At 49.4% G+C, this 27,695-nt stretch overlaps 1 protein-coding gene across 6 annotated transcripts in view; it reads right to left on the bottom strand.

Moving 5' to 3' along the window:
- TBC1D1 (TBC1 domain family member 1) overlaps positions 1 to 27,695 on the bottom strand; it is a 224,136-nt gene that overhangs the window by 9,865 nt on the left and 186,576 nt on the right. For all 6 annotated transcript variants that reach the window (XM_043870715.1, XM_043870716.1, XM_043870717.1 and 3 more), the window contains 4 exons: positions 24,021 to 24,179; positions 8,551 to 8,795; positions 7,463 to 7,622; positions 869 to 1,038 (listed from right to left, as the gene is read on the bottom strand). In XM_043870715.1, the coding sequence (XP_043726650.1) occupies positions 869 to 1,038; positions 7,463 to 7,622; positions 8,551 to 8,795; positions 24,021 to 24,179 (734 nt within the window). The remainder of the gene's footprint in view (positions 1 to 868; positions 1,039 to 7,462; positions 7,623 to 8,550; positions 8,796 to 24,020; positions 24,180 to 27,695) is intronic.

The following is a 27,695-nucleotide window of genomic DNA, read 5'->3' as shown; positions in this document are numbered from 1 at the left end:
TTTTAAAAACGTATTTATTTCACTATTTGTTTTAACCTAATTGCTGTAAGTGTTGGGCTTATGAGAGGCCCGGCCGCCGAGTCTGTGGTGGCCCAGCGCAGAGATCCCTTCCGCAGCACTCAGCCATCTGGCCTCGGGACACTTCCAAGGGTGACCTCACCCACTCCAAGGCAGCTCAGTCCCGCACGGTCAGCAGTCATTACTGGAAGAGTCTTCCTGACACAGAGTCAAAATCTGCTCCCTCTCCTACCCCAGACCAGTTAACAACTGGTCGAGCTGCAGTTCCCAAGTCACTTCACTCTCAACCTCTTAACATTTCAGAGAGTGACACATGCATACACGCAGTTCCACTGCACACAGAAACCAGAGGTATGGGACCACAGATGTGGGACTGAATACTATTCACAAACACACACACCATGAGACAAACTTATAGAATACACACTCTTTATCACAACTTCACAGCAAGATATTTTAGAAGATTACAATTAATGCCATTCAGCACGAAAATCAAAGCACTCCTTCTACAAAAGCCTACAAGGAATAAAAAGCTATGAATTTTGGAAGAACACATGATGAGGGGTGAAGCCTCTTAACTCTAAGAAATTACAGTTGTAATTCTTACAGACGGTAAGAAGTTGTGCTGGCTATCACACTCATGGCACATGCACACTCAGACACACACTTAGTCATGGAACAAGGCCTTGAGATGTGCCTCCTACAAGCTGCTCAGGACTTGGTAGGTCCTGAGTGGTAGGAAACAGAGGGAGGGAGGGAGAGAAAAAAGAGAAAAGAAAGGAAGGAAGAAACTCAGCTTCTGCACATCCAGGATTACCGGAGCTTCTGGAAGGTCCAGACTGAACCATACCTGACTGATCGTCTTCTCCATCTGCACCAAGCCCAGGTTGGGTAGTGTGCTTTTTATAAAGTCAACTATGGTTTCTAGGTTTTCATGCTGCAGAATCAAGGGCTTATGGCTTCCCAGCAGACTTAGAGCCACTTTAAATATGACCTCTGATCCCTGAAGAAAGATCATATCTGGGAAAACACAGAAAAGCCAGAAGTTAATACGGACCCAGCTGCTGATAAAACAACACACTGTCCCTTTCACCCATACTGAAAGGCAGGACAGTGGGAAACACAATCCTAAATTATAAGATCCTGATATTTCAGATAGGGTTCTCAAGATAATACTAAGAAAACAATGTATGCAAACATACTGCTAACATTTTGTCACAGGTTCCGATCTTTTTTTCACTCCAAAAATACACTAAATTCAAACATACTTCAAAAGTTGAACTGTGAAAAAGAAAACTTTTAATTAGTCTCTCTTTCCAGAAATTCTCTGGATTTCAAAGGTGTTATTACTAAAACACATGTTTTCATGGGTAAAACAAAGATTTGTATAAATACTCTACCCTAATTTCTGACGCTGCAAGTGAAAAAAAATGTCCATTTTCTCTGCTTTGAAATAAGGAGTTTAGTGATGTAAAGATCTCTAAAAACTGTAAAAAGCCTACACCATTGCAAAAGTACATTATTAAATACAAGTATACTGCTTGTTTAACTTATATGCAGAATACATCATGTGAAATGCCGGGCTGGATGAAGCACAAGCTGGAATCAAGATTGCTGGGAAAAACATCAATAACCTCAGATATGCAGATGACACCACCCTTATGGCAGAAAGCGAAGAACTAAAGAGCCTCTTGATGAAAGTGAAAGAGGAGAGTGAAAAAGTTGGCTTAAAACTCAACATTCAGAAAACTAAGATCATGGCATCTGGTCCCATCACTTCATGGCAAATAGATGGGGAAACAATGGAAACAGAGAGAGACTTTTATTTTGGGGGGCTCCAAAATCACTGCAGATAGTGGCTGCAGCCACAAAATTAAAAGACGCTTGCTCCTTGGAAGAAAAGCTATGACTAACCTAGAGGGCATATTAAAAAGCAGAGACATTACTTTACCAGCAAAGGTCCGTCTAGTCACAACTATGGCTTTTCCAGTAGTCATGTATGGATGTGAGAGCTGGACTATAAAGAAAGCTGAGCACCAAAGAATTGATGCTTTTGAACTGTGGTGTTGGAGAAGACATTTGAGAGTCCCTTGGACTGCAAGGAGATCCAACCAGTCCATCCTAAAGAAAATCAGTCCTGAATATTCATTGGAAGGACTGATGCTGAAGCTGAAGCTCCAATACTTTGGCCACCTGATGTGACGAGCTGACTCCTTGGAAAAGACCCTGATGCTGGGAAAGATTGAAGGCGGGAGGAAAAGGGCACGACAGAGGATGAGATGGTTGGATGGCATCACTGACTCAATGGACATGAGTTTGAGTAAGCTCCGGGAGTTGGTGATGGACAGGGAGGCCTGACGTGCTGCAGTCCATGGGGCTGCAAAGAGTTGGACACAACTGAGCAACTGAACTGAACTGAATGAAATAAAAATTTTTTTTCACTCTGAAGAATTCAAAGAACTTTATCAGAGTTATTTTCTAGTTCTTACCATTTTTTTCCTTGGAATGGCTGGCAAATGCTAACAACTCCCACATCGACTATGCACAGAGGGGAGGCAAACGGCCCTCAGTCAGCCCATCTTCACTCTCCCTTCCCCAGAGATGAAGCCATTCAAAAAGAGACTCCAATGCCCTGGGGCTCAAGTATAGAACTAGTAGTAACTCAGTGTTGGGTGACTAAGTTTGGGAAAGTGACCTAACAACTGGAATAATAATGTAAGAAGAATTTTAAAAGACAACAGCATAAATCTAATTAGAGGTAACTGTCAGTATTTCTTTTTTTTTTTAGGGTGGGGGGAGCAGGCGAATGGAAGACACAAGGCAGCTATAAATGCCATCAGGTGAAGGAGGACAGAAGCAGGGGAGAGAGACTGCCCCAAAGAAAGGTGGCTGCAGAGCCTGACCTTGAAGAACGCATAGAAACTCCCCCCAGGTAAGAAATCAGGAGTGACACTCTCAGCAGAAGGAAAAGAAGGTGGAAATGCAGAGAGGGGTGAGAGCACACAGCACATGCAGGAGCCTGAAGAGCAGGTAAGGTGGGTGGGAGTACCTTCTTCTCCCTCCAGAAAGTTTAAAAATTAAGTAACTTTTAATTCATAGTACAGAAAATGTTACCTATAAACCCATTGCCCCAACCCAGCTATTGTCATTTCTGCCCATCTCCCAATCCTTATACACTTACACACTGGAATTAAAAAGAAAAAAAACAAAACACAATAATCTCCTTGGAAAAGTGAGCTGATTTTCTGCATTTGAACATCCCTGCACAAGGAAGTGAGATGCAAAGGCTTCCAGCAGCGCAGCAGGAGCCCCGCTCACAACCTCATGGCCAACTCTCCTTTTTTGAGCCACCAACAAGACAGGCAAAGGGGTTCAGCTGGCAGGAGAGGGAACCTAAAATTCGGCTGACTCCACCACTTCACAAACTGCTTGCTGAGAACACTGCAAATAACTACTTTGCTTTGAAGACACTTCAGCAGCCCTGTTATCATGTTAACCTGTATGGGCACTCTATTTGAAACTCCCCACGAAACAGAAGCTCAGTTTTCCTGTGGAGGAAAATGATCAACTCCAGGCACACAGCCAGTTAGGTGAACTTACTTTGCATCTCTTTTTCACCCACCTTCGTCTTTGTCTAGGGCGATCCCTCTCCTGCACTTTCTCAGGGAGGCTGCAGTCCTCCCGCTGTGACCCCACCCCCCACCCCGACATCCCTACCAGGAAGGGGTAGGAGGGAGATGAAAGAGGATAACAGCCTTGCCGCAGAACAACCGCATAGATTCTGTGAACCGCACAGACTCGCTTCTTCACCACGGTATCATGTTACCCTGAAGAGCTGTTTTCCCAGGCCATCCAAACGACCTTGTTTCCCAGTCTCTTTTAGTCCTGAAGCCTCTCAGAATCCTTCCCTACATTACAGGTGGCTTTTGTGTTTTTGCCAAACTTTCGGTTTTTATATTCCACCTCCTCGCTCATCTAACTTGGCAGAATGCCCTACAGAAAACATCTGGAGCCTAATAACAGCACAGCTGTCACCACCAGCAGGAGCAAGAATGGTCCTATTTTTCAGACTTTTCCCCCAAAGGTAGATGTTAGAAGATGAAAAGAACAAGCATCTCTCCCAGGAGGGCCCCTCTGCACCCAAAGAGGAAAAATACAGGAGGGGGCGGTTTCACATTATGTGACATCCAGACAGAAGGACTGACGCCCAGAAGAGTGTGATGAGCTACCACGTGAAGGTTGAGCACGCTGTCCCTCCGAGGAGTCTGTACTTAATTAGAGGTAAAAAGTAAACTGCCAATGTTAGCTACTCAGTCATGTCCGACTCTTTGCGACCCCACAGACTGTAGCCCACCAGGCTCCTCTGTCCATGGGATTCTCCAGGCAAGAATACTGGAGTGGGTTCCACGCCTTTCTCCAGGGGATCTTCCCAACCCAGGGGATTGAACCCAGGTCTCCCCCATTGCCCCATTGCCGGCAGATTCTTTACCAGCCTGAGCCACAACTATTAAGCTATATGTGGGCTATGTTGACTGCAAACTGAGATTCCTTTACTTACATATAAAATGCTGAATAGTTCACAAAAGTTCACATGTTTTTAGGTTGATCCAGGCCTAAATGCCTATAATGAATTGGGCCTCAGACCAAAAAAGCCTACTGTGTTTGAAGCTATCCACGATCATGGAGCTAAGTCACCCATGCTAAATACAGAAATGGTTTTTCAAAAACCTATCTTTTCTAGGAAACCTACTAATAAAATGATTCATTTTTAAGTATTGGTAGAGGAAATAGTGACATCACAAGACAATGCTGCCCTGAGTCCCCACGTCCTGCCTGTAATCTCAGGAGCCCTGAGCCCTTTTAGCCAGGATCCAGGAATCACAGACACTGGCATCGCTATGCATAATGTATGAGGAGCTCCGAGACCCACCTCTGACTGCACGGTATGGAGAAGACGACCCTGCTCTTGCGGCTTCAGCTTTATCTGGGAAGTCACCAGGATGAGCTTCAGAGAGCTCTCAATGTTCTGCAAGCAGGGCTGTCATTTCCAAAGCAGCGCGTGTGCGTTTGTCAGTGCCTCTTACCCACTCACGCAGCCTGAGGAGAGAATGTTCCCACTCTGCAGCCCCCGAGCCCAGAACCCTGGGCAGCTGCCACCTCCACGCCTGGGCCGGGGGGACACTCAGCACTGACCCTGTCAGCCCTGCCTGCCCAGCCCCCCTGCAGAATTCCCGTCACAAACAGCGTAATTCGAGGTTCGAGCTGTTTTCAAACCATCTAATAACACTCCCGCCTCCCCTTTTCAGTTTTCACTCTTCTCCATTACCCTTTTGAAAAATACAGTAAAGAATCAGGAGAAAAAGTAATTAGACTAATGATTTTCTCCTCATTTCCAAGAGTAAGAAAAGGAAAAAAACAGATGTTTGGCAAAAAAGACTGAAGTCTACAGCTAGATATCTTATATTATAGTTTCTGTGACTTCTTTTTTTGTAAACTAAGCAAACAATTGAGAACTTCTTTTTTTAATTATGGTATAAAGCTTTCATGAAATCTCACTAATGCTTTGTTTAACCAGGAGAAGAGTATTTAGTACCAACTATATTGGGGGCTTTTTTTTTTAGGAAGAGAAAATAAAAATCAATCTGGGGAGGTAGTTATGCAAAATGAGGGGGGCAGTGAATATTTTAAGAACACGGATTCTTCTAGTAAAGTCAAATGGGAACGTCTTTAAAACTTCCTGTGGATAGAAGTAAAGGATAATAAAAATCTAGTACTTTGGAGAGAAGAGGAGGACGGAAGACAACTCAAAGTCCACTTACATTAAAAGCAAATTTTAGGACTTTTACGATCTGGATATGGGAATTCTCATGTGGCACAATGGTAAAGAACCCATCTGCCAATGCAGGACATGAGTTTGATCCCTAGGTCAGGACAATCCCCTGGAGTAGGAAATGGCAAACCACTCCAATATTCTTGCCTGGGAAATTCCATGGACAGAGGAGCCTGGTGGGCCACAGTCCATGGGGTCGCAAAGAGTTGGACATGACCGACCACACACACACACAGGATCTGGATATAAAGTGGTCTGCTGAAAACTGCCTAAAGTGACACTTCCGCCTGTGAACATTCTCTTTAAGATGCTCTCTAATTCTAAAAACAAATCTAAAAATTGTACAAGAGCACAGATTCTGGGGCTTCCCTGGTAAGCTCTGTGGTAAAGAATCCACTTGCCAATGCAAGAGACATGCACTCAATCCCTGGTCCGGGAAGATCCCACATGCCACGGGGCAATAAGCCTGCGCACTGCAACTGCTGAGCCCATGCGCTAGAGCCCAGGAACGGCAACTCCTAGAGCCCCACACCCTAGAGCCTGCGCTCCACACGAGAAACCACAAGGAGAAGCCTGTGTCCCGCAGCCAGAGAGGAGCCCCCACTCACCCCAACCAGAAAAGCTTGAACAGCAATGAAGACCCAGCACAACCAATAAACGCATAAATAAAGTTAAAAAAAAAAACCCACAGGTGTTTATCAAGTGACTCAACACAAATGGTACTTAAAACCACGCGGTATGTGATGATGATCAACTTTTTAATAACCGCCTTCCCCACAATAAACAGATAAAAAGAACGGTCAGAGTCAGCACTTCATCCTGAAGCAGAGAAAGCCCACTGCACTGGAGCTGACCGCTCACAGCACCTCGCTCAGATGCGACCCCTGCCACAGCAAGGCAGAAGGTTACATTTTTAAATTTCTATTTCTTTACATTGAAGCATAATTGACAAGGCAGTTTTGAGACTTTACATGTGAACACTTATGCAACTTTGACAGAGGCAATCTTCTTGAAAAGTAAATTGAGAAAAGGGGAGATGATTTGAAATGTGACCCACCTACGGTCACAAGGGCAGAAAAGTGGGAAGCTGAGGTGGGGGTGTGGGAAAACAGACTGTGAATCAGTGATGCAGAGGGGCTTTCAAGAACTGGACAGCAGAGGAAGCAAAGTGGAGCCAAGGGGAGAAGAGGAGAGAGGAGGAAGAGGAAGACCAGAAAGAAGAGTGGCCCAGAAGTCCCCGGCTGAGAAGTCTTATGGAGCTGTCAGTGAGCAAGCCCTGGGCCAGAGAGGTGGAGGAAGACAATTCAGGAGAAATGTCTCTGGACCACTCGCCGGGCTCCTCGGTCTAGCCTTCAGGACATTTGCTCCAGTGACAGCCTGGCAGGAGGAAATCGGACCTTATTCCCACCAGAAGGCATTGAGGGGCGGCCCTGATCATCAGAAGTCGAGCAGGTCCTGAAACTCACAAAAAACCTCCTCACTAAATGAAAAGGACAACATCCTGTTCCTGCAGATACAGGGCTGAAAATGAGAACCACCACCATGGAGAAACCACACCCGGTTCCCATCGAACCTGACAACCCAGGTTCTGCAAACAGCCTCACACACGCTCACCGAAGACTCTGGCGACGAAGCCCAGGGGGAACTGCGAGGCAAAGACGGTGAGGAACCAGGGCGCCGCGTAGAGGCTGGGGCCGATCTCGTGCTCCTCCAGGTGGTCGTAGAGGTCCCTGTGGTAGTCGTGCAGCAGCCTCGAGAGCTGGTACATCTGGATCTGCAGGGACACACACACGTCTCAGGGAGACGGCGGCCTCCAGCCCCACTCGGAGGAGAAAGAGGGCCACGAGACGCCCGTGGCTCCCGCCACAAGGCTGGGGCCGGCCGGCACTCGGGGCAGGGCCCCTCCTTCCACCGCCTTTCTTTCTACTGTCCCCTTGGGCCCTCGGCTAAGAGACGCTCCACATCTGTCTCACGAAAATGATCTGTAAGTTCTCTTACAAATACACCTTCTTAGCGAAACTCAAAGCTGGGGGAGTTGGAGATAAAGAGCCAGCCTCTCGCAGAGAGTAAAGTGGGAGGCAAGCAGTCTGTGGCAGGATGCTACTGAACCTGTTCCCCTAGTAAGTTCCTGCTGAATGCCCCCTAACCCCTCAAGAGGCAGGACAAGTGTGACTTCTTCAGGTTTATAACACAGGCGAGTTACAGGGAGACGACAAGGGTTTATCTCAAGGTGGAGGAAATAACTTTCCCAACTGGGCTGGGCCTGGGGTGGCAAGGGCTCAGGGATGGGAGTGGGGGGTCCCTGGCAGAGGAAGCAGCAAATACACTGGGAGGTGGGAATCAGACTACCTGCAGGTGGATTCAAAGAGAAAAGGTCCAAGGGCCCTGGAGTCAGACAGGCCTGGGTTTACATCCCAGCTCTGCCGCCGGCTACTGGGTGACCTGCTCAGATTATTCGCTATGTAACTTCTCTGAGCCTGAGCTTTCCATCTGTAAGCTGGGATCAACACTGCCTTCCTGGGGGTGGAGGTGGTAAATGCACATGAGCCAGCTGGTGTCAGGCTAGTACAGAGTAAGTTCTCGGCAGCGACAGATGCTACAATGCTAACTGATGGTGGGAAATTTCCTTAGACACACTTGGAAAGGGATCACAGACGTGTTTAACATTCAACTTTGTCTCAGGCGGAAGGAAGGCTTTCTACCTGTAAGATAATCATGTCCGGCCGGTATTGTTTCCGCAGTCCCATATCAAACATCAGAAACTTGAGCATGTTAAACGCCTCTTCTTCACCCATATGGAGCAGCAGGATGCCTGCTACAAAGCTGAGGCCTTGGCAATAGCCCACTTCTTGGTCTAGAAGCGAGTAGGCCTTCAGGATGTTGTACAGTGACAGCTGCCCCGCTCCCAGCTGAGTGGAGTAGTACGGATGCGTTGGAAAGGTTCGCCCTGCAGAAACAAAACACGTCAGCTGTGATTTTCACAAAAGAAAGTCTATCGAACCAGAAATCCAATGTGCTTCAAGTTAAAGCGACAGATCTTTACAAGTGGGATCATGTCATAAATCAGCTCTGGAAACAAAGTCAGCTGGTTGTGCTTGGAACAATTTTTTGTTCTTTGCAATTAAGAAATCAGCAATTAATCATGCTTTCAAGTGAAAGAAATGAGAACCACCTTCAGGCCTGCAGATATTTGGATTTCAATCTATAACAGAAAGAAAACTGTGCATCCTCTCAACAGGCATCTGCTCTCCAGAGACCTGTGGATCTCTACCGCACCCCATGCCAGCACCATCGCCCTGCCCCACCACGCCCTCATCAGCTCTCCCCAGACTACTTGTTTCTCTGCAAGCGCTTCACACCACTCACACATTTCTACACAGTAAGTCCCCTATATACAAACGAGTTCCATTTCGAGAGAGCGTGCATAAGTTCAATTTGTTTGTTAAGTCCAACAAAGTCTAGGTCCCCAACTAACACTATCGGCTGTACAGTGCTATAATAGGTATATAAACTTTTCACAGAAATAATAAATAAAAAAACAAACATCTTTAATCTGACAGTGCAGTACCTTGAAAAGTACAGTATAAGAGCTGGCATACAAGGGCTGGCATTGAGAGAACAGGCAAGAAGAGTTACTGCCTGGAGGAGGGAGAGGAGGTGGGAGATGGCAGAGCTAAAGGATCGCCAGCAACAGGAGACGGAGGGCAAGCTGCAACTTCACTCATGGCTGACGCTGATGGCACAGGTTCTGGTTCCTTGGTTGAACCAGATCCACATCTGCATCTTTGAAAGTTCACAACTTGAAGCTTCGTATGTGGGGGACTGACTGTACTTTTAAACCACAGGCAGTACTCTGATACACACTGGGGAGCAGCAGGCATTTTCTTTTATACAAAATTGTCGCCTCTCAAAAAGAGGCTAAAATAAAATGCTCTCAACATCCTGATTTTCACAAAAAGCTGGTACTCAGGCAAAGTGTGAAGATTTCTTTTGTTCAGGAGGCCTGTGAGGTTGACACCTGTCAAATCCCACCTCCCCCTCCCATTCTGGAATGTGACTGATGGGGAAGTGTGTTTCCAGGGAGCAGAAAAGTGCCCGAAGAAAGAGATGCTCAGCTGGGGCCACGCATGGGCCCAGGTGAGAATTAATGGCCTCGCCAAAGGCAGAAGTACACCAAAGCCACGAGGAAAATGTTCACCTTGATTCCTCTGCCTCAGCAACGGGAGGAGGGGATACATTCCAGCGTTCTCCCCCAGCCCTGTGAGAAAGCAATTCATCAATCCAGACTGGTTTACTTGAACTTAAGTGAAAGCGTTAGTCGCTCGGTCGTGTCCGACTCTGCAACCCCACGGACTGTAGCCCATCACGCTCCATGGGACTTCCCAGGCAAGAATGTGATTCATGAGGACGGCAATAGCCTTTTCTGATTTCCTGTCCTGCGTTCATCTGTTTCCTGCTGCTCTACCTCTCCCCGCAGCAAACCTTCCCCAAACACGCCCCGCACACATTACCCCGCTGCTGGAAAGCCATCAGCAGGCCCGCATCGGGCTCCACGCGCTCACATCCTCGCCTACTCCCGGCCTCACGCTCGGCTGCAGGGTTAACCTGGGATCAGCTCTTCCCACCCAGGTTCCATGGGGTGGGAGCACAGCGCATCTCTGCCCTGCCCTGCCCTGCCCGCACCCGTCCCCAACTCTCTCTGGGTCTCCGACAGGAAAGGGTGGCGGAACACACAGGAGTGGTGTGACACGGAGGAACGCCGGGAAAGGTTGAATTATTTTTAAATTTGATCCGTCAGTGTTGTATCATTTTTGCTCATCAGTCGCCTTCTCATATTAGAGAAGGGCCCCCCACACCTCCTGATCTTTAGTTATTAGCCCAACCAGCCAAATCTTCCCTGTTGCAGAGTCTCAGGGACCGGCCCTGATGTTCTTGAAGGAAAGCTGTCCGCACCAGCCTGAACGGGGCTCCTGTGTGTTCCTTGGGATTCTCAACTGTCATTTCCTGAGACAGTAAGACAGGCCCCGAGCCCCTCCCAGGCCCAGGGAGAGTCAGGCCTCCAGTTTCTGACTGAGAGAGGGATGACTGTCCAGCCGACATGAATGCAGCCCGTGTTTACACTAACTTGTATTTGGGGAGACAATGCCTTCCTGTATTTACTTAACACGGTAAATATTGATAGAAATTATCCATGTCAAAAAGGCCCTTTGGGCTTCTCAGCCGTGTTTAAGAGTGAAGGAATCCTGAGATCCAGAGCTTGGGAACAACTGCTCTAGACAAATACCGTGGCTCACACACCCCTGGCCACACTCTAGGCAAAGCGAAGGGGCAGGCCTCACGGGTGGAAAAACGGACCAGGGTACACGTTTGTGGATGATCACAGCTACGGAATCCAGCGCTGAGGTCTGCAGCCTTTAGCCGTAACAGAGAAGATTCTCTGCTAACACTGGGAAGGAAAAAAAACTCATCTTCTGAAGACCGTACGTGTGTAGCTGATCTACAGCAGGTGAGTCCGGGGCTGTGCACACACGGAACACACTCAGCCCTCCACGTCCCGCTTGCTCACACATAGGACCCCCACGAGGCTGCACTAGGGTGCGAGAGTTGACCAGTTTCTTTCCTTTGATTTTTTTCACAAAGAGCCTGGAGATCTCTGCCTCTCTAGGGAGGGGTACCGGCCAACTAGCAATCTTACTGCGGAGCTCGGATTCCTCACGCGCGGAAAAGAGTAACCTCACAACCACGTGAGCACCAAGGCTCCCTCCTGGCTGAGAACGGTGATGCCGAGATCGCCTCAAGGTGCTGCATTTAACTCGGAGCAGAACGTGAGTTATGACTGGAGGGAAAATGCCCTTTGAGTGATGCCTCGCAATTTTAATTAAAAAAAACCAAAAAAACAAAAAACTCAGTCATCAGTTGTCCGGTGTCTGCTTCCCCACTAGAACATAGGCTCCTGGACTGAGGGGATGCACCACGTATGCTTGAGAAGCATCTGTGGCTCCCCACCGAACAGCACGTGTGGGCGGGGGATTAAGAAGGCAGAGCTACTTTTGGAAACAGTTGTCTGAGTCCAGTGTCTGACTGAGCTGGAACTGGCTCCCGCAGGCCTGTGTGTGTCTCTGATCAATGACAGCAAACTGGTAGCTCAGATTAGCCAAAGTGAACGTTTACACTGAAGAAATCTATAAATGCTGACATCAGGGCTTCTTTTGAGGGGCCTGGGGGAGCTGGTTGTTGCCAGGACACCCCTGACTGGCTGGAAGGGTGTAGGGAGACGTTAGACCACTGAGCGAGCAAGTGAAGTCTCCCCATCTTATTCCTTTATCATCTACATTTAGCTACATCATTTTGAGGTTAAACAGGATATTTAGAATGATCAAATAAATATGAAATCACAATATGCTCTGGCTATCAGAAGCTATGGCAGACCATTTGGAATAACGCATGTAGCTTTGTGTGTATGTGTATAGCTCTTGTTGCAAGAATTTATTAAGACTTGAGTTGTGATGGTTCAACTGACCTGCCTAAGGCAAAGCCCCCAAGTAGACAGGAAGGTGTGTTATATAGAAAGATTGCCGCAGGACAAATCCTAGGCACTTTCCTGTCCTTTGCCATTAACGTTTTTTAGTTTCTTGCACAGGACTTAAACCCAAAGATGAAACAGAACGCTGTGCTCACACCAGCATCCCTCTGCGGGTCATGAACAGCCCCTGTGTACTCCTCAGCTCCTGGCAGCAAGGCCCGGCAGGGAGAGGAGGGAAGCCCTTCCCTGTCCTTCTACGGTAGGGCATCTTCAATACTCTCAGCTGATCCTTCATCTCAGAGGTCTGTCTCCTCACCTTGAAGGGTTTGAGTCATTTCCTAGGCAGGTTGATAACAAGTCTAGGGGTCCCCAAAGAGAGAGAGGTCTGGAATTCTCAAGGAGAAAGAAAGGACAAACTTTTTTTCCCCTCTACACTCAGCATTATATAACAAAAATGCATCCTGCCTGAGGACAGTCTCTGGATTAAACCTTCTGGCTAATTCTGTTATCTTGAAATGTAAAGTATGGGAGTAGGTCTGGTGAGGTCTTTACAACCTCCAGACATTCTTTGGATTCCTTGGAGAGTATGTAACTCCATTGCTAACACTAGCAAGGGGGTACTCTTTCTACCCCCTTCTGATGTCTATGTCAGAAGCTTTCTCTATCTCCTTTATACTTTAATAAAACTTTATTACACAAAAACTCTGAGCATCAAGCCTTGTCTCTGGCCCTGGATTGAATTCTTCTCCTCCGGAGGCCAAGAATCCCAGCATCTTTGTGTGATTCAGCAACAACCTTTCAGGTTCTAAAAAAACAAGGAGAAAATTCTCTCGTGTAACACCTGGATTATAGCTCCTTTGCTTCTAGATACCAAGCAGGTTTTATATCTTAAATGTGTTAAGTGGAAGCACAAACCAATGACAGCTGCCACGCTGGCTTCTTGACTTGAACAGATCTTTGAATATGTGCTTTGCCTCTCACTGAGGCTTGGACATGCCCAAAGCCGCTTAGGGAGCACTGTTAAGACAGTCTCTGCAAGTCCGTCAAAAAAGGCTATCTGTGGCCATGGACAGACTCGTCAGACCTCTGCAGGGTATGTAAAGCAAGCCACCACTTTACTGACATACTGTAAAGGAGAGATTAAAACGACAAGTGACCGATGTGGGGGCAACCAGGAGCAGTCTCTCATCGGGAAACTGCTCCAACCTGGAGCACTGCCCTCTGACTCAGTGGTGTCCCTCCATTTCTGGACCTGGTCCAGCGTTGCTCTAGCCAAGCCGTTGGTCGTGGGGGAGGCCGGACTGCCTCCCTGGGGAAGCACTGACGGCGGGATGCCTGGGAGAGGAGCAGCTGACAGGGCGGAGGGTGACGTGGAGCCTGAGGGGGGCGGTCTCCAGCTTGCTGCTCCGTGTCCCCCACGGCCACGTGTGGCCACGACTAGACGGGAGGCACAGCCAGAGGGCAGGATGCTCGCAGTAGAGGTCGTCCATCCAGGATGGAGGGGAGAGAAAGGTTACGATTACCCGAAGGCAGCACAAACGCATGCAGCTGGAGCCAGGCCTAGAGGGTGGGGCCGACTCTAACACCGTGCCTCCCCCTGACCAGAGGAGCGGAGGGCTGTGCGGGTCTACAGTGGGCAGAGCCGAGACTGACAGAAGCCACACGGCGTCCTGGAGGGGACACGGTACAGAGACTGAGAAGAACAAGGTTCTAGAACTTTCTGCCAGTACGTAGCAGCCTGTAACTTGGGCAAAGCACATCACCTCTGAAGTGGAAACTGTGTACACCTTCATACAGGGTGTGTAGAGCTGAAATTCAACAAAGCTAGAGAATAAGGTTCACGAACTGCAAACACTGCCCAACCATTCAATTGTTGTTCAGTTGCTCAGCCGTGTCCATCTCTTTGTGACCCTGTTGGGGCCACCGGGAGGAGGGCAATAGGGATTAAACCCCCTCCTCACAGACGGGAAACAAAGACTGGAGGTAAAGGTCAGGTTGTCTCAGTTAGATTAACGATAGCGCCTGACCCTGCATGTTGTAATTGTTAATTCTTCCGCGCCTGCATGGTATAAAACATTACTAACGTGTAACCCAGTCATGCAGAGCAGGGGTGTATAAAACCGAGTCCTCCAGAATCACTGGAGGGGTCCTTGTTGGGAACTCACTGGTGTACTAAACTGTCCTCCACTGTCCTGAGTGTCTTCTGAGGAGTGTTTTGCGACTCTGGATTCTACAACATTTCTGGTGTGTTGGCCGGGAAGCCCTTGGAGAGACAGGCCCATTGAGCCTCCGCCTGCGACTCGCCGGGACAAGAGCCTTGGGATGGGGAAGGTGTCTCCTCCCTCGGATCAGCTCTTGTTTTAGCGACTTGTCTTTCTAGGCAGACTTCACACGACTGCGGACGGCAGGAGGGAAGCATGCAGGTAGGTCCCTCTGTAACAAGTGGAAGAAGGGACCTGATCAAGCCCTTGGGGCTGGATGCGTCTCAGGTGGCTGTGTCCTCCTAGGCTCAGTGGGGAATTTACTGAAATTAGTAAAACTCCGTTAACTGAATCTGTGCTGATTGGTTGTCAACACAAATTTTAATTTTCTGGTTTCGAAGGGACTGTCCCCTTTGCTGCAACACCCTCCTGTTCTCCTTAGGGATTCAGGGACCTCCCGAACATTGTTTAGGACCGGACTGGGAACTGTGGCTCTGGATGTACATCTGTCTGCGCCAACCCGTGATAAGATAGATTTGGATTTTGCCAGGGTCAGACTTGTGCGAGGAGGGGTACGTAGAAGCCTTAATTGACTGGATTTGGCTGGCTGCTGACAGAGAAACACGAGAGGTACTACCATTGAAAGACTTAGTAGGTAAGGCCCTTTTCACCCTGGTCATAGCCGAGGTAAAGTGGCTATGTCACGCTCCTTTGAGTGGAGATATCGGCGGTGGCTGGGGTACAAGACCCTGGCAAGGGAGCGATGAATCAAAGTTGGACTTCCTGTAAGTGATGGAAGGAAAGTGAAAAGCAGGATGAAGAGCGGAGAATCCAAGCCAACCGTTCTTGAATGGGGGATTAAAAACTTCACAAAGGGCTTTGGAGGAGACTGTGGTGTAAAGCTAACCCCAGCCAAGCTTAGAACCGTCTGTGAGATAGACTGGCCATCCTTTGGGGTAGGACGGCTCTCAGAGGGAGCCCTAGTACTGGACAAAGTTCAGGCTGTGTACTCTGTGGCCACCGGACGGCCAAGCCACCCGATCAGTTCCTGTGTCCTGACTCATGGCTACGAACTGCACAAAACCCACCCCCTTGAGCCCAGGTATGTTATCTTGGAAAAGGAGAAAGCAAGATTTTTCTGGTGCAGGCAGAACCCAAGCAAGAAAAGTTAAAGGAAATACACTATGATCCGGAAGAGGAGGAACTCCCACCTCCCCCTCCATACCGGGGAACACGAAGGGGACCCCCAGAACAAGAGGAAGGGACAAGAGAGGAGGCAGACTTTCCTCCTCTGCCTCCGCCACTGGAGGAGGTTTCTCTCCTCCTACTGTGCCAACATTATACCCACGCCTCCCCAGTTCAGAAGAGGGAGAAGGGGAGAGCCAAGTCCGGAGGCGGCTGAGGTCTACAAAGAGCCTTCAGAGGGAGGTGCTGCAAGTGCCTCTGAGGGAGGTCCAGGTAGCACCACAGGGGCCAGACGGACACACCCCCGGCCCCACCGCTCTTTACCGTCAGCCGTTCTCTGCCACGGGGCTCCTGAACTGGCAAAGGCACACCCCTCCCTATTCTGAGAAGCCGCAGGGTGTGATTCATCTGATGGAGACTATTTTCAGGACCCACCAACCAGTGTAGGATGACACAGCCCAGCTTCTCCTCACCCTCTTCAGTATGGAAGAGAGACACTGGACCATCACAGGGGCACGTAAGTGACTCCGAGAAAAATGCACCAGAGGGCCAACTGGACCCTGAAAGTTGGGCCTGAGAAGCCGCTCCTGACACAAGATCAGACCGGGACTTCAACACTGACCAAGGTAAGCAATCCTTGGAACGGTATAAGACACCATTATACGAGGCCTCAAGAAGGGGGCTCGCAAGCCTACTAACATGGCCAAGACTAACACCGTGATCCAAAAGGCAGATGAGACTCCCACAGGGTTTTATGAGAGACTGTGTGCGGCCGCTCGACAATACACCCGCTTTGACCCAGAGACCCCTGAAAACCAAAGGCCCATAAATGCCACCCTGGTGACCAAATCGTACCCAGGTATTAGAAGGAAACTCCAAAAGACAGAGGGGTTCTTGGATCTTACCAGCACCCAAATGATAGAAATCACTGACAAGGTTTTTGTCAATCAGGATCAGGAAACTATAAAAGAGGCCGAGAAAAAACAAAAGGAGAGTGATAGAAGGTCCTGTCGAAAGACAGCACTCCTGGCAGCTGGGCTGGGCCTCCCAGATCTCAGTAAGTGGCCCCCTGCTACCAGCGGGAGGTGAACGGACACTACATCAGTCATTGGCTGGGAGAGCACCGGAACCCCTAACAGAGCTGTTTCCTGAAGTCTGGGCGGAAAGTAACCCCCCTGGACCAGCGAAAAATCACCATCCGGCAATAAGGGTTAAAGGTGAGGGCCCAGCCCACAAGGAGAAAACAATATTCTGTACCACTGGCTGCCAGGGAGGGAATCGCTCCTCATTGACAGGCTGAAGGCAGCAGGAATACTGGTGGAATGCCGATCACCACGGAACACCCCCATCCTCCCAGTGAAGGTGGATGGGGGAGAAGATTATCAGCCAGTTCAGGACTTGAGGTTAGTAAATGAGGCGACGGTGATCTTACATGCAAATGTCCCTAACGCCTATACTCTGCTAAGCCTAATGCCTCCTAACGCCCAGCATTTTACCTGCTTGGATGCTTGCTTTTGTATAAGAGTGGCTCCGATTAGCCAAAGAATTTTTGCTTTCTGATGGGAAGACCCTGGGACGGGTCAGAAGACCCAGCTGACTTGGACTCGGCTGCCACAAGGATTTAAAATTCCCCTATATTTGGGGAAGCCCTGGCAACAGATCTCCTCTCCTTCCCATTGGATGCTACTAAGTGTCAGATCCTACAGTATGTGGATGACCTACTCCTGATGGCAGAGACTCGTTCTCAATGCTGGGAAGGAACTAAGACTCCCGCGGGCCTGCTGGACCAGGATGGATATCAAGTATCACGGAAAAAGGCCCAGATCTGCCAGACTGAGCTAAAGTACCTGGGATTTGTTATAAAGGAAAGGAGGCGTGCCTTGGACTTAGAACGGAAACAGGTGATCAATCAGACAAGCCAGCCTACTACCAAAATGCAAGTGAGAGAAATTTGGTGAGCCGTAGGGTTTTGCCAGAGCTGGATACCTGGCTTTTCACAAATAGCTAATCAAGAACCTTATTGTGAAAGTCCCCAGATAAAGGTGCAACCACCCAGCAACTTATCTGCCGGTGAGCCAAGGCCCCCCAAACATGACTGTGAGGAGATGCTAGACGAAGTCTTCTCGAGCCGACCAGACCTCAGAGATGTCAACCAGCTGAGACTTACAGCACAGATGGGACCAGCTACCTGGGACAGGGACACAGGAAAACTGAACATGCGTAACCACAAAGGATACAGTAGTCAAGGCAGGTTGACTCCCCACACACTGGTCAGCTCAACGAGCAGAGCTTATACAAGTCCTAAAATCGGCTAAAAGAAAGAAGGTAAATACACATACTGACTCACGGTATGCCTTCACTACTTTACATGTACACAGAGCCATATAGAATGAAAGGGGGCTATTAACTGCAACTAGCAAGGAGATAAAAAATAGAGAGGAAATTCTGCTTCTGTTGGAAGCAGTGTGGGAATGTGGGAATCCGCTGCAGGGGCGGTAATACACCGTAGGGGCCACCAAAGGGTGGACACACCTCAGGCAAAAGGGAACTGTCTGGCCGATCGAACGGCAAAGCAAGCGGCCGCCCAGGACAATACAGCAACCAAGCTTACGGTGACACCTGCTAATCGCCCAGGCGGCCCCAGTCTACGGCCAGGAAGAAACCACCTGCGCACAAACTGAGCAAGGAACGCTTGGGAGGACGGATGGTGGAAAGCCTCAGACGGGAGACGTTTCCACCCCTCTAGGCTGGCATTTCAATTGGCTACGATTTCCATCAATCCATCCATCTTGGAAAAATGACGACTTGCAAGATTTTAGACCGCTATCTTGTCATACCACGTCTAACAGCCTGTGTGCACATGTAAGCCTCCGATGCATAACCTATGCCAAAAATAACCCGGCTCCCAAGGAGACCGTGCCTCCCGGAATACAATTAAAGGGGACCCCTCCATTTGAATATCCAGAAATGGACTTCACTGAGGTAAACCCATGCTGAGGATACAAATATTTGCTGGTAATGGTATGTACTTTTACGAGATGGGTGGAAGCTCACCCCACCAAGACTGAGAAAGCAAAGGAAGTGGCCTGATGTTTGCTGAGAGACATCATTCCTAGGTTTGGGTTCCCTCTGAGTATAGGATCACATAATGGACCAGCATTTGTGGCTGAGGTGCTCCAACTGGTTTGCAAAGAAACTACACACGGTGTAGAGGCCGCAAAGCTCAGGAATGGTTGAGAGAATGAACCGGACCAGCAAGGTGACTTCGGCAAAATGGATGCAAGAAACTGGCACCCTCTGGATGGACATGCTGCCATTGGTGTTAATGAGAGTCAGAATGACCCCCGGGTCACATGGGTATCTCCCTATGAGATAATATTCGGGAGGCCTCCCCCAGTTATTTGGGAAGTAAAGGGAAATTTATTACAAAAAGGAAGGATGGAGATGTCTCAGCACCTGGAACAGTTAGGGAAGGTGATCCATGACATCACCCCCTCTGTTCAGGAGAGAATTCCATTCTCTCTTGGCACTAATGTACACCCATACTCACCAAGAGATTCAGCATGGGTAAAGCCTTGGAAGCAGCAGACGCTCTCCTGTTCGGCATGACGACCCTACCAGGGCTACAAACTCAGGATAATGTGTTCCTGTCCTGGGCCCACTCGTATGGAAACGTCTATAATACTTTTAACTGTTGGCTTCGTGGGGCCACGCCTTTGTTGGTGATGGATGGACTTCCTTGGCGGGTGTCTCCCTTGCACACAGGGGACTTTAGCCCCCTCTGGTCGTTCTTGAGACAACAATGAGAAACGTTTCTTCCTCTGGTAACTCACAACCTGTCGATTCTTTCTTGGTGTAGTCTGGACTCTAACCTAATTAATCAAGGCCCTGAGGTGACATCTGAGGTAAAAGCTATGTCTAATGGTAATCTTCCTTTTTGGTCATCAGTATTTTCTTGGATCAAAGGTGATTGGTGGAAAAATCTTTTTGTGATTATTCTGTTAATCACTCTATTTAAATTTTAGGCCTTGAATTCTGCAACGTGTAACTCAGTGTGTGACCTCTAGACTGACAGCTTTGCTAGCGCTACACTGTCCCTGTGCACAATAATGACCCATGACCGACGCCCATCCTCAAAGATAAGATGAGCATCAAGAGGGGGACATGTTGGGGCCCCTGGGAAGAGGGCCAAGAGGGATTAGACTCCCCCCTCACAGATGGCTAACAGAAGTGGGAGGTTAAGGTCAGGCTGTCTCAGATTAACGGCAGCACCCACACCTGCGCGTCGTAAAACTAATTACTAACGTGTAACCAGTCATGCTGTGGCTGAGAGCTCAACACGCAAAAACGAAGATCCGGTCCCACCACTTCATGGCAAACAGACGGGGAAACAGTGGGAACAGTGAGAGCCTTTATTTTGGGGGGCTCCACAATCACTGCAGATGGTGACTGCAGCCATGAAATGAAAAGACCCTTGCTCCTTGGAAGAAAAGCTATGACCCACCTAGACAGCATATTAAAAAGCAGAGACATTACTTTGCCAACAAAGGTTCATCTAGTCAAAGCTATGGTTTTTCCAGCAGTCATATAAGGATGTGAGAGCTGGACTATAAAGAAAGCTGAGTGCCAAAGAACTGATGCTTTTGAACCGTGGTGTTGGAAATGGCTCTTGAGAGTCCCTTGGATTGCAAGGAGATCCAACCAGTCCATCCTAAAGGAAATCAGTCCTGAATATTCATTGGAAGGACTGATGCTGAAGCTGAAGCTCCAGAAGCTGAAGCTTCTGGCCACCTGATGCGAAGAACTGACTCCTTGGAAAAGACCCTGATGCTGGGAAAGATTGAAGGTGGGAGGAGAAGGGGACAACAGAGGATGAGATGGTTGGATGGCATCACCGACTCGATGGATGTGAGTTTGAGCAAGCTTCCAGAGTTGGTGATGGACAGGGAAGCCTAGTGTGCTGCAGTCCATGGGGTTGCAAAGAGTCAGACACAACTGAGCAATTGAACTGAACCAGTCAAGTAGCAGGGGGTATAAAACCAAGTCCTCCAAAATCATCGAATCCTTGTTGGGAATCGATTCCCCTTGGACCCGCTGGTGTAATAAACTGTACTCCACTATCCTGAGCGTCCTCAAGAGGAGTGTTTTGCAACTCCGGATTCTACAACAACCCCATGGACTGCAGCACACCAGGCTTCCCTGTCCTTCACTATCTCCTAGAGTTTGCTCAAACTCAAGTCCATTGAGTCGATGATGCCACCCAACCATCTCAATTTCTGTCACCATTCAATACAAAGTCTATTATTCTCACTCTTTAGAGGAAAAAAAAAATGTTGCAAAGGCTGATTAGATTAACAGCTAATTTCAGAAAATAAAGCAAAAAGATAAGAAAACAAAAATCCTTGCAAACCCAAAATACTTTCAACCAACAAGCATTCTGTTCTCTTGGCCAGGATATGGATGTTACTTTTTAAGAAAAACTGAAACATGATTTGTTTTTGCTCTGCTGCTCCACACACCTTTCTTGGACCTTGAATAAGCCACATTGTAGACAAAATAAAAAGTGTAGACAAAACAACTGACTTGGCAAATACCACCTTGTGAGAAGTGAGGGGGAGCAATGGGCAGTCTGGAGGAACCTCCAGGCGCGGCCTCCCTGGACCCAGCAGAGGCAGAGCCGGCCGGGCAGCGGGACACCGGGGCCTCCACTGGGTCTGGGGCAACACTTTGCTTCTCCTGGTCTAAGGGAAGAGCGGAGGCTGGCCCTGGAGGAAGCCTGGAGAGACGCACAGATATTACCGTTACCAGGGAAATGCACTGTTGGAAACAGCTTCTCTGGGGCCTTGGGGGTGTACTGAGCGGCATCCAAACTCGGGGTGGGGGCTGCGTGGGAAAGAAGTGGGGTGGAGAGAGGAGGCCACACTGTCATCAGGAGAGGGAGCAGGGGCGGGGTGCAGCTAGTCTTCCGGGGTGCAAAGGGAGAGGGTGGGAGATGGGCAGGGAGGGAGGAGAGAGGACGTGAGCGTGCAGCCTGGCCCTGCCCCGGAGTGAGGAAAGACCGATTCTGGCTGGCTTGTGCAGACCCCCTGCCAACTAGAGGAAAGGCAGCCATGGGCCCTGGGAAGGGAGGTGTCAAGGGGGGCTGTGCAAACACACTCCCCGGGGAGAGAGCCCGGCCCTCATGTTGATCCAGCCTTTTCTCCCCTCTGCAGAAAAGTAACTGTGCATCCGCAGAACAAGGAGAAGGATATTCACTGAAAGGAACTAAGGGAAAAGAACACCCAAGAATCAGGCCAGCTCCTCCTCCCTTCCCGAGTCGGGGGCGGGGGCGGGGTGGAGACTCAGAGACGTCTGTCTGTACTCCCTCCTCCCCTTCAACCTCCTACCCCAAATTTATCTTTTTTTTCATTTCACGTGATAGGAATGTGATGTCATATTTTCTGTTACTCATCACGTTAGCAAACACAGTTACTGCCAATTGACAGAACTGCTTCCTTGGGGTCAGCGGGCCAAATGGGCTCCTGCCCCAGGCCTTGCATGCTCACTGTCCCCAAGTTACAATCATGGCCTGTCAGCATCACCCTCCGCCCAGCTAGCGTGGGGCTCCTAGGAGCGTGTGGGGCTCCTGGGCAGAGGGCCTGAGGGATGCAGGGGCCCACTGCAGCACAGAGCCAGAGCGGGTTTAGGTCCTGGCAGGCAGCTGTGTGACTGTGCTCAACACTTGACCTCTCTGCGCCTTGGAGACTGTCCTCATTTCTTAGAGAGGATTCAGGGCCAATTTCCCAAGGCTGTGGTGAGGCTCACGGGAGACTGGGAGGCCAGCACCATGCCTCACAGTCAACATCAAGAGACTTAACTGAGCATCTACTATGTGACAGGCTCTGTCCGAGGAGTGGGGTACAATGGCCAGTGGCCCCAGTCCGGCCCACCAAGGGAGGCCTGCAGCCTACTGGGGAGAAAGGCAGTAAGAAGGCCCTGCCACCTGGCTGAGCGCAGAGCGGGGCTAGGAGCCTGTGGCCCCCATGCTCCGCGGCGCACCAGCTCCGCCTCGTGGGGCAGGTCACCTCACCTCCCCGCGTTTCAGTGTCCTCGACTCCAAGCAAGGACAGGAGGAAGGACGTGGCCCCGATCGCACTGTGAGGTCCGAAGGAAGCAGCTTAAGTAACTTCACCCAACATCCGGTCCACGGGAAAGTCAAGTACTGACTTTAATAATAATGGTAACTGTGATAACACTAAAGGTGGCAAGTCTGCTGAGCAGAGAGTAGAAGGCAGGACGAAGGCAGAGGCCCCTGACCCAGCCTGAAGGCAGGAGCGGAGGCCACCTCGGGGACAGAGCCGCAGAGACGACACTCAGACTCTGGCCTGAAGGGGGACGTTTATGAAGCCGACCCTGATGAACTGCAGTGCGGCTGGATACAGAAACCTCGGTGCTGCCCAGCTCGGTTCGTGTCAAGTGGAGGGAAAGGTCCTGCCTCCCCCTGGCCGCTGTGCTGAGGAACCTCGGCGAGTCGGGCCTCGATGGGGCCCCTGAGCCGGCCTGGGGAGCCCCGGGGTGACAGCACGCAGAGTAAATGTTTCAGAAGCAGGACCACGTGTTCTAGGAGCAGCCGGGCCTGGAGCCCAAGGAGTCCCCAGGAGCCCTGCTGCCTGCGGGACGCAGGCCCCGGGGAGGCAGAGGCAGGAAGGGTGCGCCGCTGAGCCGTCTCCTGGAAATACTTACAGTGCAGTCACTGATTTGGTAAATACACGGTCACACTTACTGTGACCACATCCTACCCTCTGATCATTTATCTCAGAGTTAACTGGATGACCCTGTGAAGTGGGGCTCTCACAAACTGCTTTCTAGATTTTTTTTTCTAAATTTTTCTAATAAATCCTGTTTGTAAACCACAGGGACTAGGGTAGCTCCTGTAACGAAACCAGCCTCGGCTCTGACACTTGCGTTCCCAGGCTGAGCGTCCGGTTGACTGTAAGCCCTCCTGTCAGCCTCTGAGTCACTGAACTGAAGCCCGGGGGAAACCAGGGCCTGCAGGGTGGCCGCCTGCCCCGCTGCGGAGCGAACAAGCCACCAGGCACAGAGGAAGGCTTTTATACCTGAGAGGACACGTGTGATGACGTCAGGGCTTTTTCACTTGAAAATCTTAGCAGTAAATCGTGATCGCTAAACTTAAAGGCAGACCACTCAATAACTCGGACGGTCTCTCCAGATTTTCCGAGTGAGTGCGGCTTCCGTCTCTATGTCAAGCTGACTGCAGGCTTACCGAGGTCGATGAGAATGGCGTGCTGCTGGGACGTGAGCTGCTTCAAGAGCTCTTTGTAGGGCGTGTCCTTGGGCTGCTGTTTGCAGGGAAACGGGTGCTTCAGGTGGTACTGCTCCGCCAAGAATTTCCAGATCTCACCCCGGTGGTGTCGCGGCACACCTTCAGGAGGGGGGTGGGAAAAAGACAGACTTCATGTACAGAATACGACTGAGCGATAAAACGAGCTGCGTCTCACTCTGCTGACTCGGCTCCTCGTTCCATTATGAGTTAACAGCACAGAAATGGAAACAAAGCAACCAAAATTCTGTCCTATCGGGTCCCTTCCTTCCCCCACAGCCCCTGCCATTCTTCCCTTACGTCCCCGACACCCTCCTACCTCTCAAGCATGTATGTACTATGTTTGGACTCTGTTTGGGCTGTGCCAGACTCTGCAATAAACTGATGAAAAAAGACATGAGAATCCCTAACTAGCACCAATTAACAATGTCCTCAGGAAGTAACTGCGAGCATGTGAAATGACACTGCAAAATGTGATCTCAGAGAAGGGACAGAAGAAAACAGGTGAGTCTGGACAAAGGAGATGAAGGTTTCCTGGATTCCTTCACTGGTGCCAAGACTCAAGAGCGAAAGAGGGGAGAAGTCCAGTCAGAGGAAAGGAACTGCTAGTGTTGTCTGGACCTCTGAGGACACAGGGCATGTGTGGGAGGAGCAGATAGGTGGCAGCCAGGCTAGACAGGGCTTCACTAGAGGTCAAACTGAGGGCAAGAAAGCTGCACTTCATGCGGCAGCTGAAAGGAATGACCCAATGTTTTGAAGCGGGGGAAGGAGTAGCTGAATCAAAGCTGAGATTCTGGAATACTGACTGGACATCCTTCTGCAAGGGTGGGCTGGAGGAAGCGGTCAGATGCTAGACAGGGCACAGTCTGCATGAACGTGCCCTGGTGGGCATTCAGTGTGGACCTGGAAGCAAGAAAGATCACCTAGGAGCCTCTTCCTAATGTTTCAGATGTGACTGAGCTTAACACTCAGCGTGCTGTTAAAAGGTCATCTAAGAGAAGTTCTCTTAAAGTCAGTGAGGGCTCATCAGAAAAAGTGACTGTTTTGAATCAAATTCTTGTGTTCTTGACTCCGCTGTTTCAAGGCCCAGATGTGGAAATGGGAAGACCAAGAAAATAGCAGGATAAGACACCGAACCTTTCTCGTTCCTGAGAGGAGCACTCTTCAAAGAAAGGGAGCCTCTGACTCAGGGATTAATCTTTCCATCCAGAAAAAGCATGTGAGGACCGCGTGCCCTTCCCTGCCCCTTGGGCACCTACCCAGGAAGGCTACTGGCCAGTCCCCCCAGCCGTCTCTCAGAGCAGGTGCTACTCCAGGAAAGAGCGGCAGCTAATCCTCCCCAGGAGGTGACCAGGCGCTGTCACTGCTCCACACCCTTCACGTCATCCCCACAACCTGCTGTGGGGAACTCGATGATATTCCACGTGGCGGGGAGGAGGGAGTGGAGGACCCCTTCTGAGCAGAGATGCCCCAGGGGGGTGGTGGCAGCCCAGGGACAGTGACCACCGTGTCCTCTTGAAGTTCTCACTGCTGGACAGGCTGCTACTCACAAGGATAATGGGGGAGAATTTTTTATGTTCCTACCTGGCAATTAATAATAAAATCATCATTTGCGGATCGGAACCAGAGAGTCAATTTCACTTATGACAGACCCACAGGAACTCTTTAGAAAGCGCTGCTCAGCTGTACCCTGCGAACACTTATAGTATAGTCAGTGATTTGGTTTTACACAGTGGGAGAAAAACATGACCACACTCATTGTGACCACATCCTACCCTGTGAATGTTTATCTCAAGAGTTTACTGGATGACCCTGTGAAGTAGGTTGAATGGTGACCTCCAAAAAGGTATGTCCACATCCTGATCACCAGGAGCTATGAGTGTTACCTGATTCGGGAAGAGGGTCTTTGCAGCTATAATTAAGTTAGGCAGAGACCTTGAAATGAGATCATCCTGGGTGATCATTGTCTAGGTGGTCCCTATATCCAATGACAATATCTTTAGAAGACAAGAAGAGAAAGTGCCATGTCCATGGAGACAAAGTGTTGTGGCCACAGACAAGCGATGCTGACGGCCACCAGGGGCCCGAAGAGGCCGAGTGCAGCCTGCCCGCACCCTGCCTCCAGACATCTGCGTTCCAACCCTGAGAGAAGACCTTCTGTTGCTTTAGCCACCAATTTTGTTATCACTTGTTATGGCAGCAACAGAAAACTAACCTATTCTTATAAAAGGCATAAAAATGCCTGTTTATATCATTCTGTTTCTTTTCTCCCTACTCTTCCTGCTCAGATGTTTCTCAAGGGGAGAGGTGAGTACAGACACAAATAAACCTCGTATTTCAGACCGTATTAGAAGTAAATGTAGGCTGAAAAATAGTCAGCATGTTAAATGATTCATAGTGGGGCTTTCAACAAAATATTCCTGTCAAACTGGGAAATATCCCAAGTTATGAGAGGACCAATTTCCCCTTATTACTAAATCATTCCCATTATCTTATCAAACTTTTACTTGGGGAGGAAACAAGTATTGGCTGTCACTGACGGTGCCACATACTCGGCGTTTAAGGGGAAGCTTACGTTGTATGACTTAGAAAGGGTCACGCAAACTGGTGCCAATGTTTTCGCTAAGAATGAGCTTCAACACCCTGCCCCAGCTCGGTTTTGCCTCCACTCCTGACCCCAGAGAGAACCCTGGCAGTGGACCGGGGCCTGCGGGCAGGAAGCCTCCCTCCCTCCACACATAAATACTCTTCAATTTTGACTGCCTTTGCTGCTCATTATTTAAATGGGGGAGGGGGACAATCTTCTGAAAATAGAGAGATATAAAGAAGAAAGTGAAAAACCACCCCTTACTAGAGGTAACATACAATTCACCACCCAAAGCAGGAAGCTTCTGACAGTGAAGGGGAGGAAGGCTACTAATTATTGTACTTGCACAGGCGGAAAAGCAAGACCATGCTGGGGAACCCGGATAGATGCCTCCTCCCTACAACTCGGGTGTCTGCAGACACGTCACGTACAGTGATGGAGTTACCGACCAGTACATGAGGCCACGCTGCCCTCTCTTACTCAACAACTTCCCACAGACATCTTTTGCATCAGTTAATACAAATCTACTGTGCTATTTTCAAGGAATATGATGTGGGTGTGGCCATGTGGTGGGGTTTTTCGGTCATTAAATGATCCCACAGTCAACACCCTTCCCACTGCAGTATATTTTTACTGATTGACTTCTAGAATGGGTTTCTATACACGGCAGTGCTGGGGCAAAGGTAAGAAGAGATAGACCTATCTCACATTGCCAGCTGCTCAGGAAGCCTCTTTGCCTCTCTGCAATGCCACTCATAGAAAAGTATGGTCCAGGTTATAAAACTCTACCTTGCCACCTTTAGAGAAATCATTTAAAGCCAAAGTAAACTTTGAGTTTAAAATTCCCTATAATTCTTCCTCGTACCAAGTTGACACCCTAAAATCCCACCATCCTGATCCGACTTTAACTTGGGATGTTTATAAATCTCTTTACTTCTGCCACTTAGGGGTCTTTAGATCCTCAAGAAGAGAGGCCTTGTTACCCGCACAGGGCATGTCTTTATTTCAAGGGTTTGTAAGTGACTTGGCCT

The sequence above is a fragment of the Cervus elaphus genome, chromosome 17 (assembly GCF_910594005.1).
Source record: "Cervus elaphus chromosome 17, mCerEla1.1, whole genome shotgun sequence".
NCBI classification, from domain to species: domain Eukaryota; kingdom Metazoa; phylum Chordata; class Mammalia; order Artiodactyla; family Cervidae; genus Cervus; species Cervus elaphus.
The sequence above is the reverse complement of the archived record's forward strand: the minus strand, read 5'-3'. Positions and strand labels throughout refer to the sequence as shown.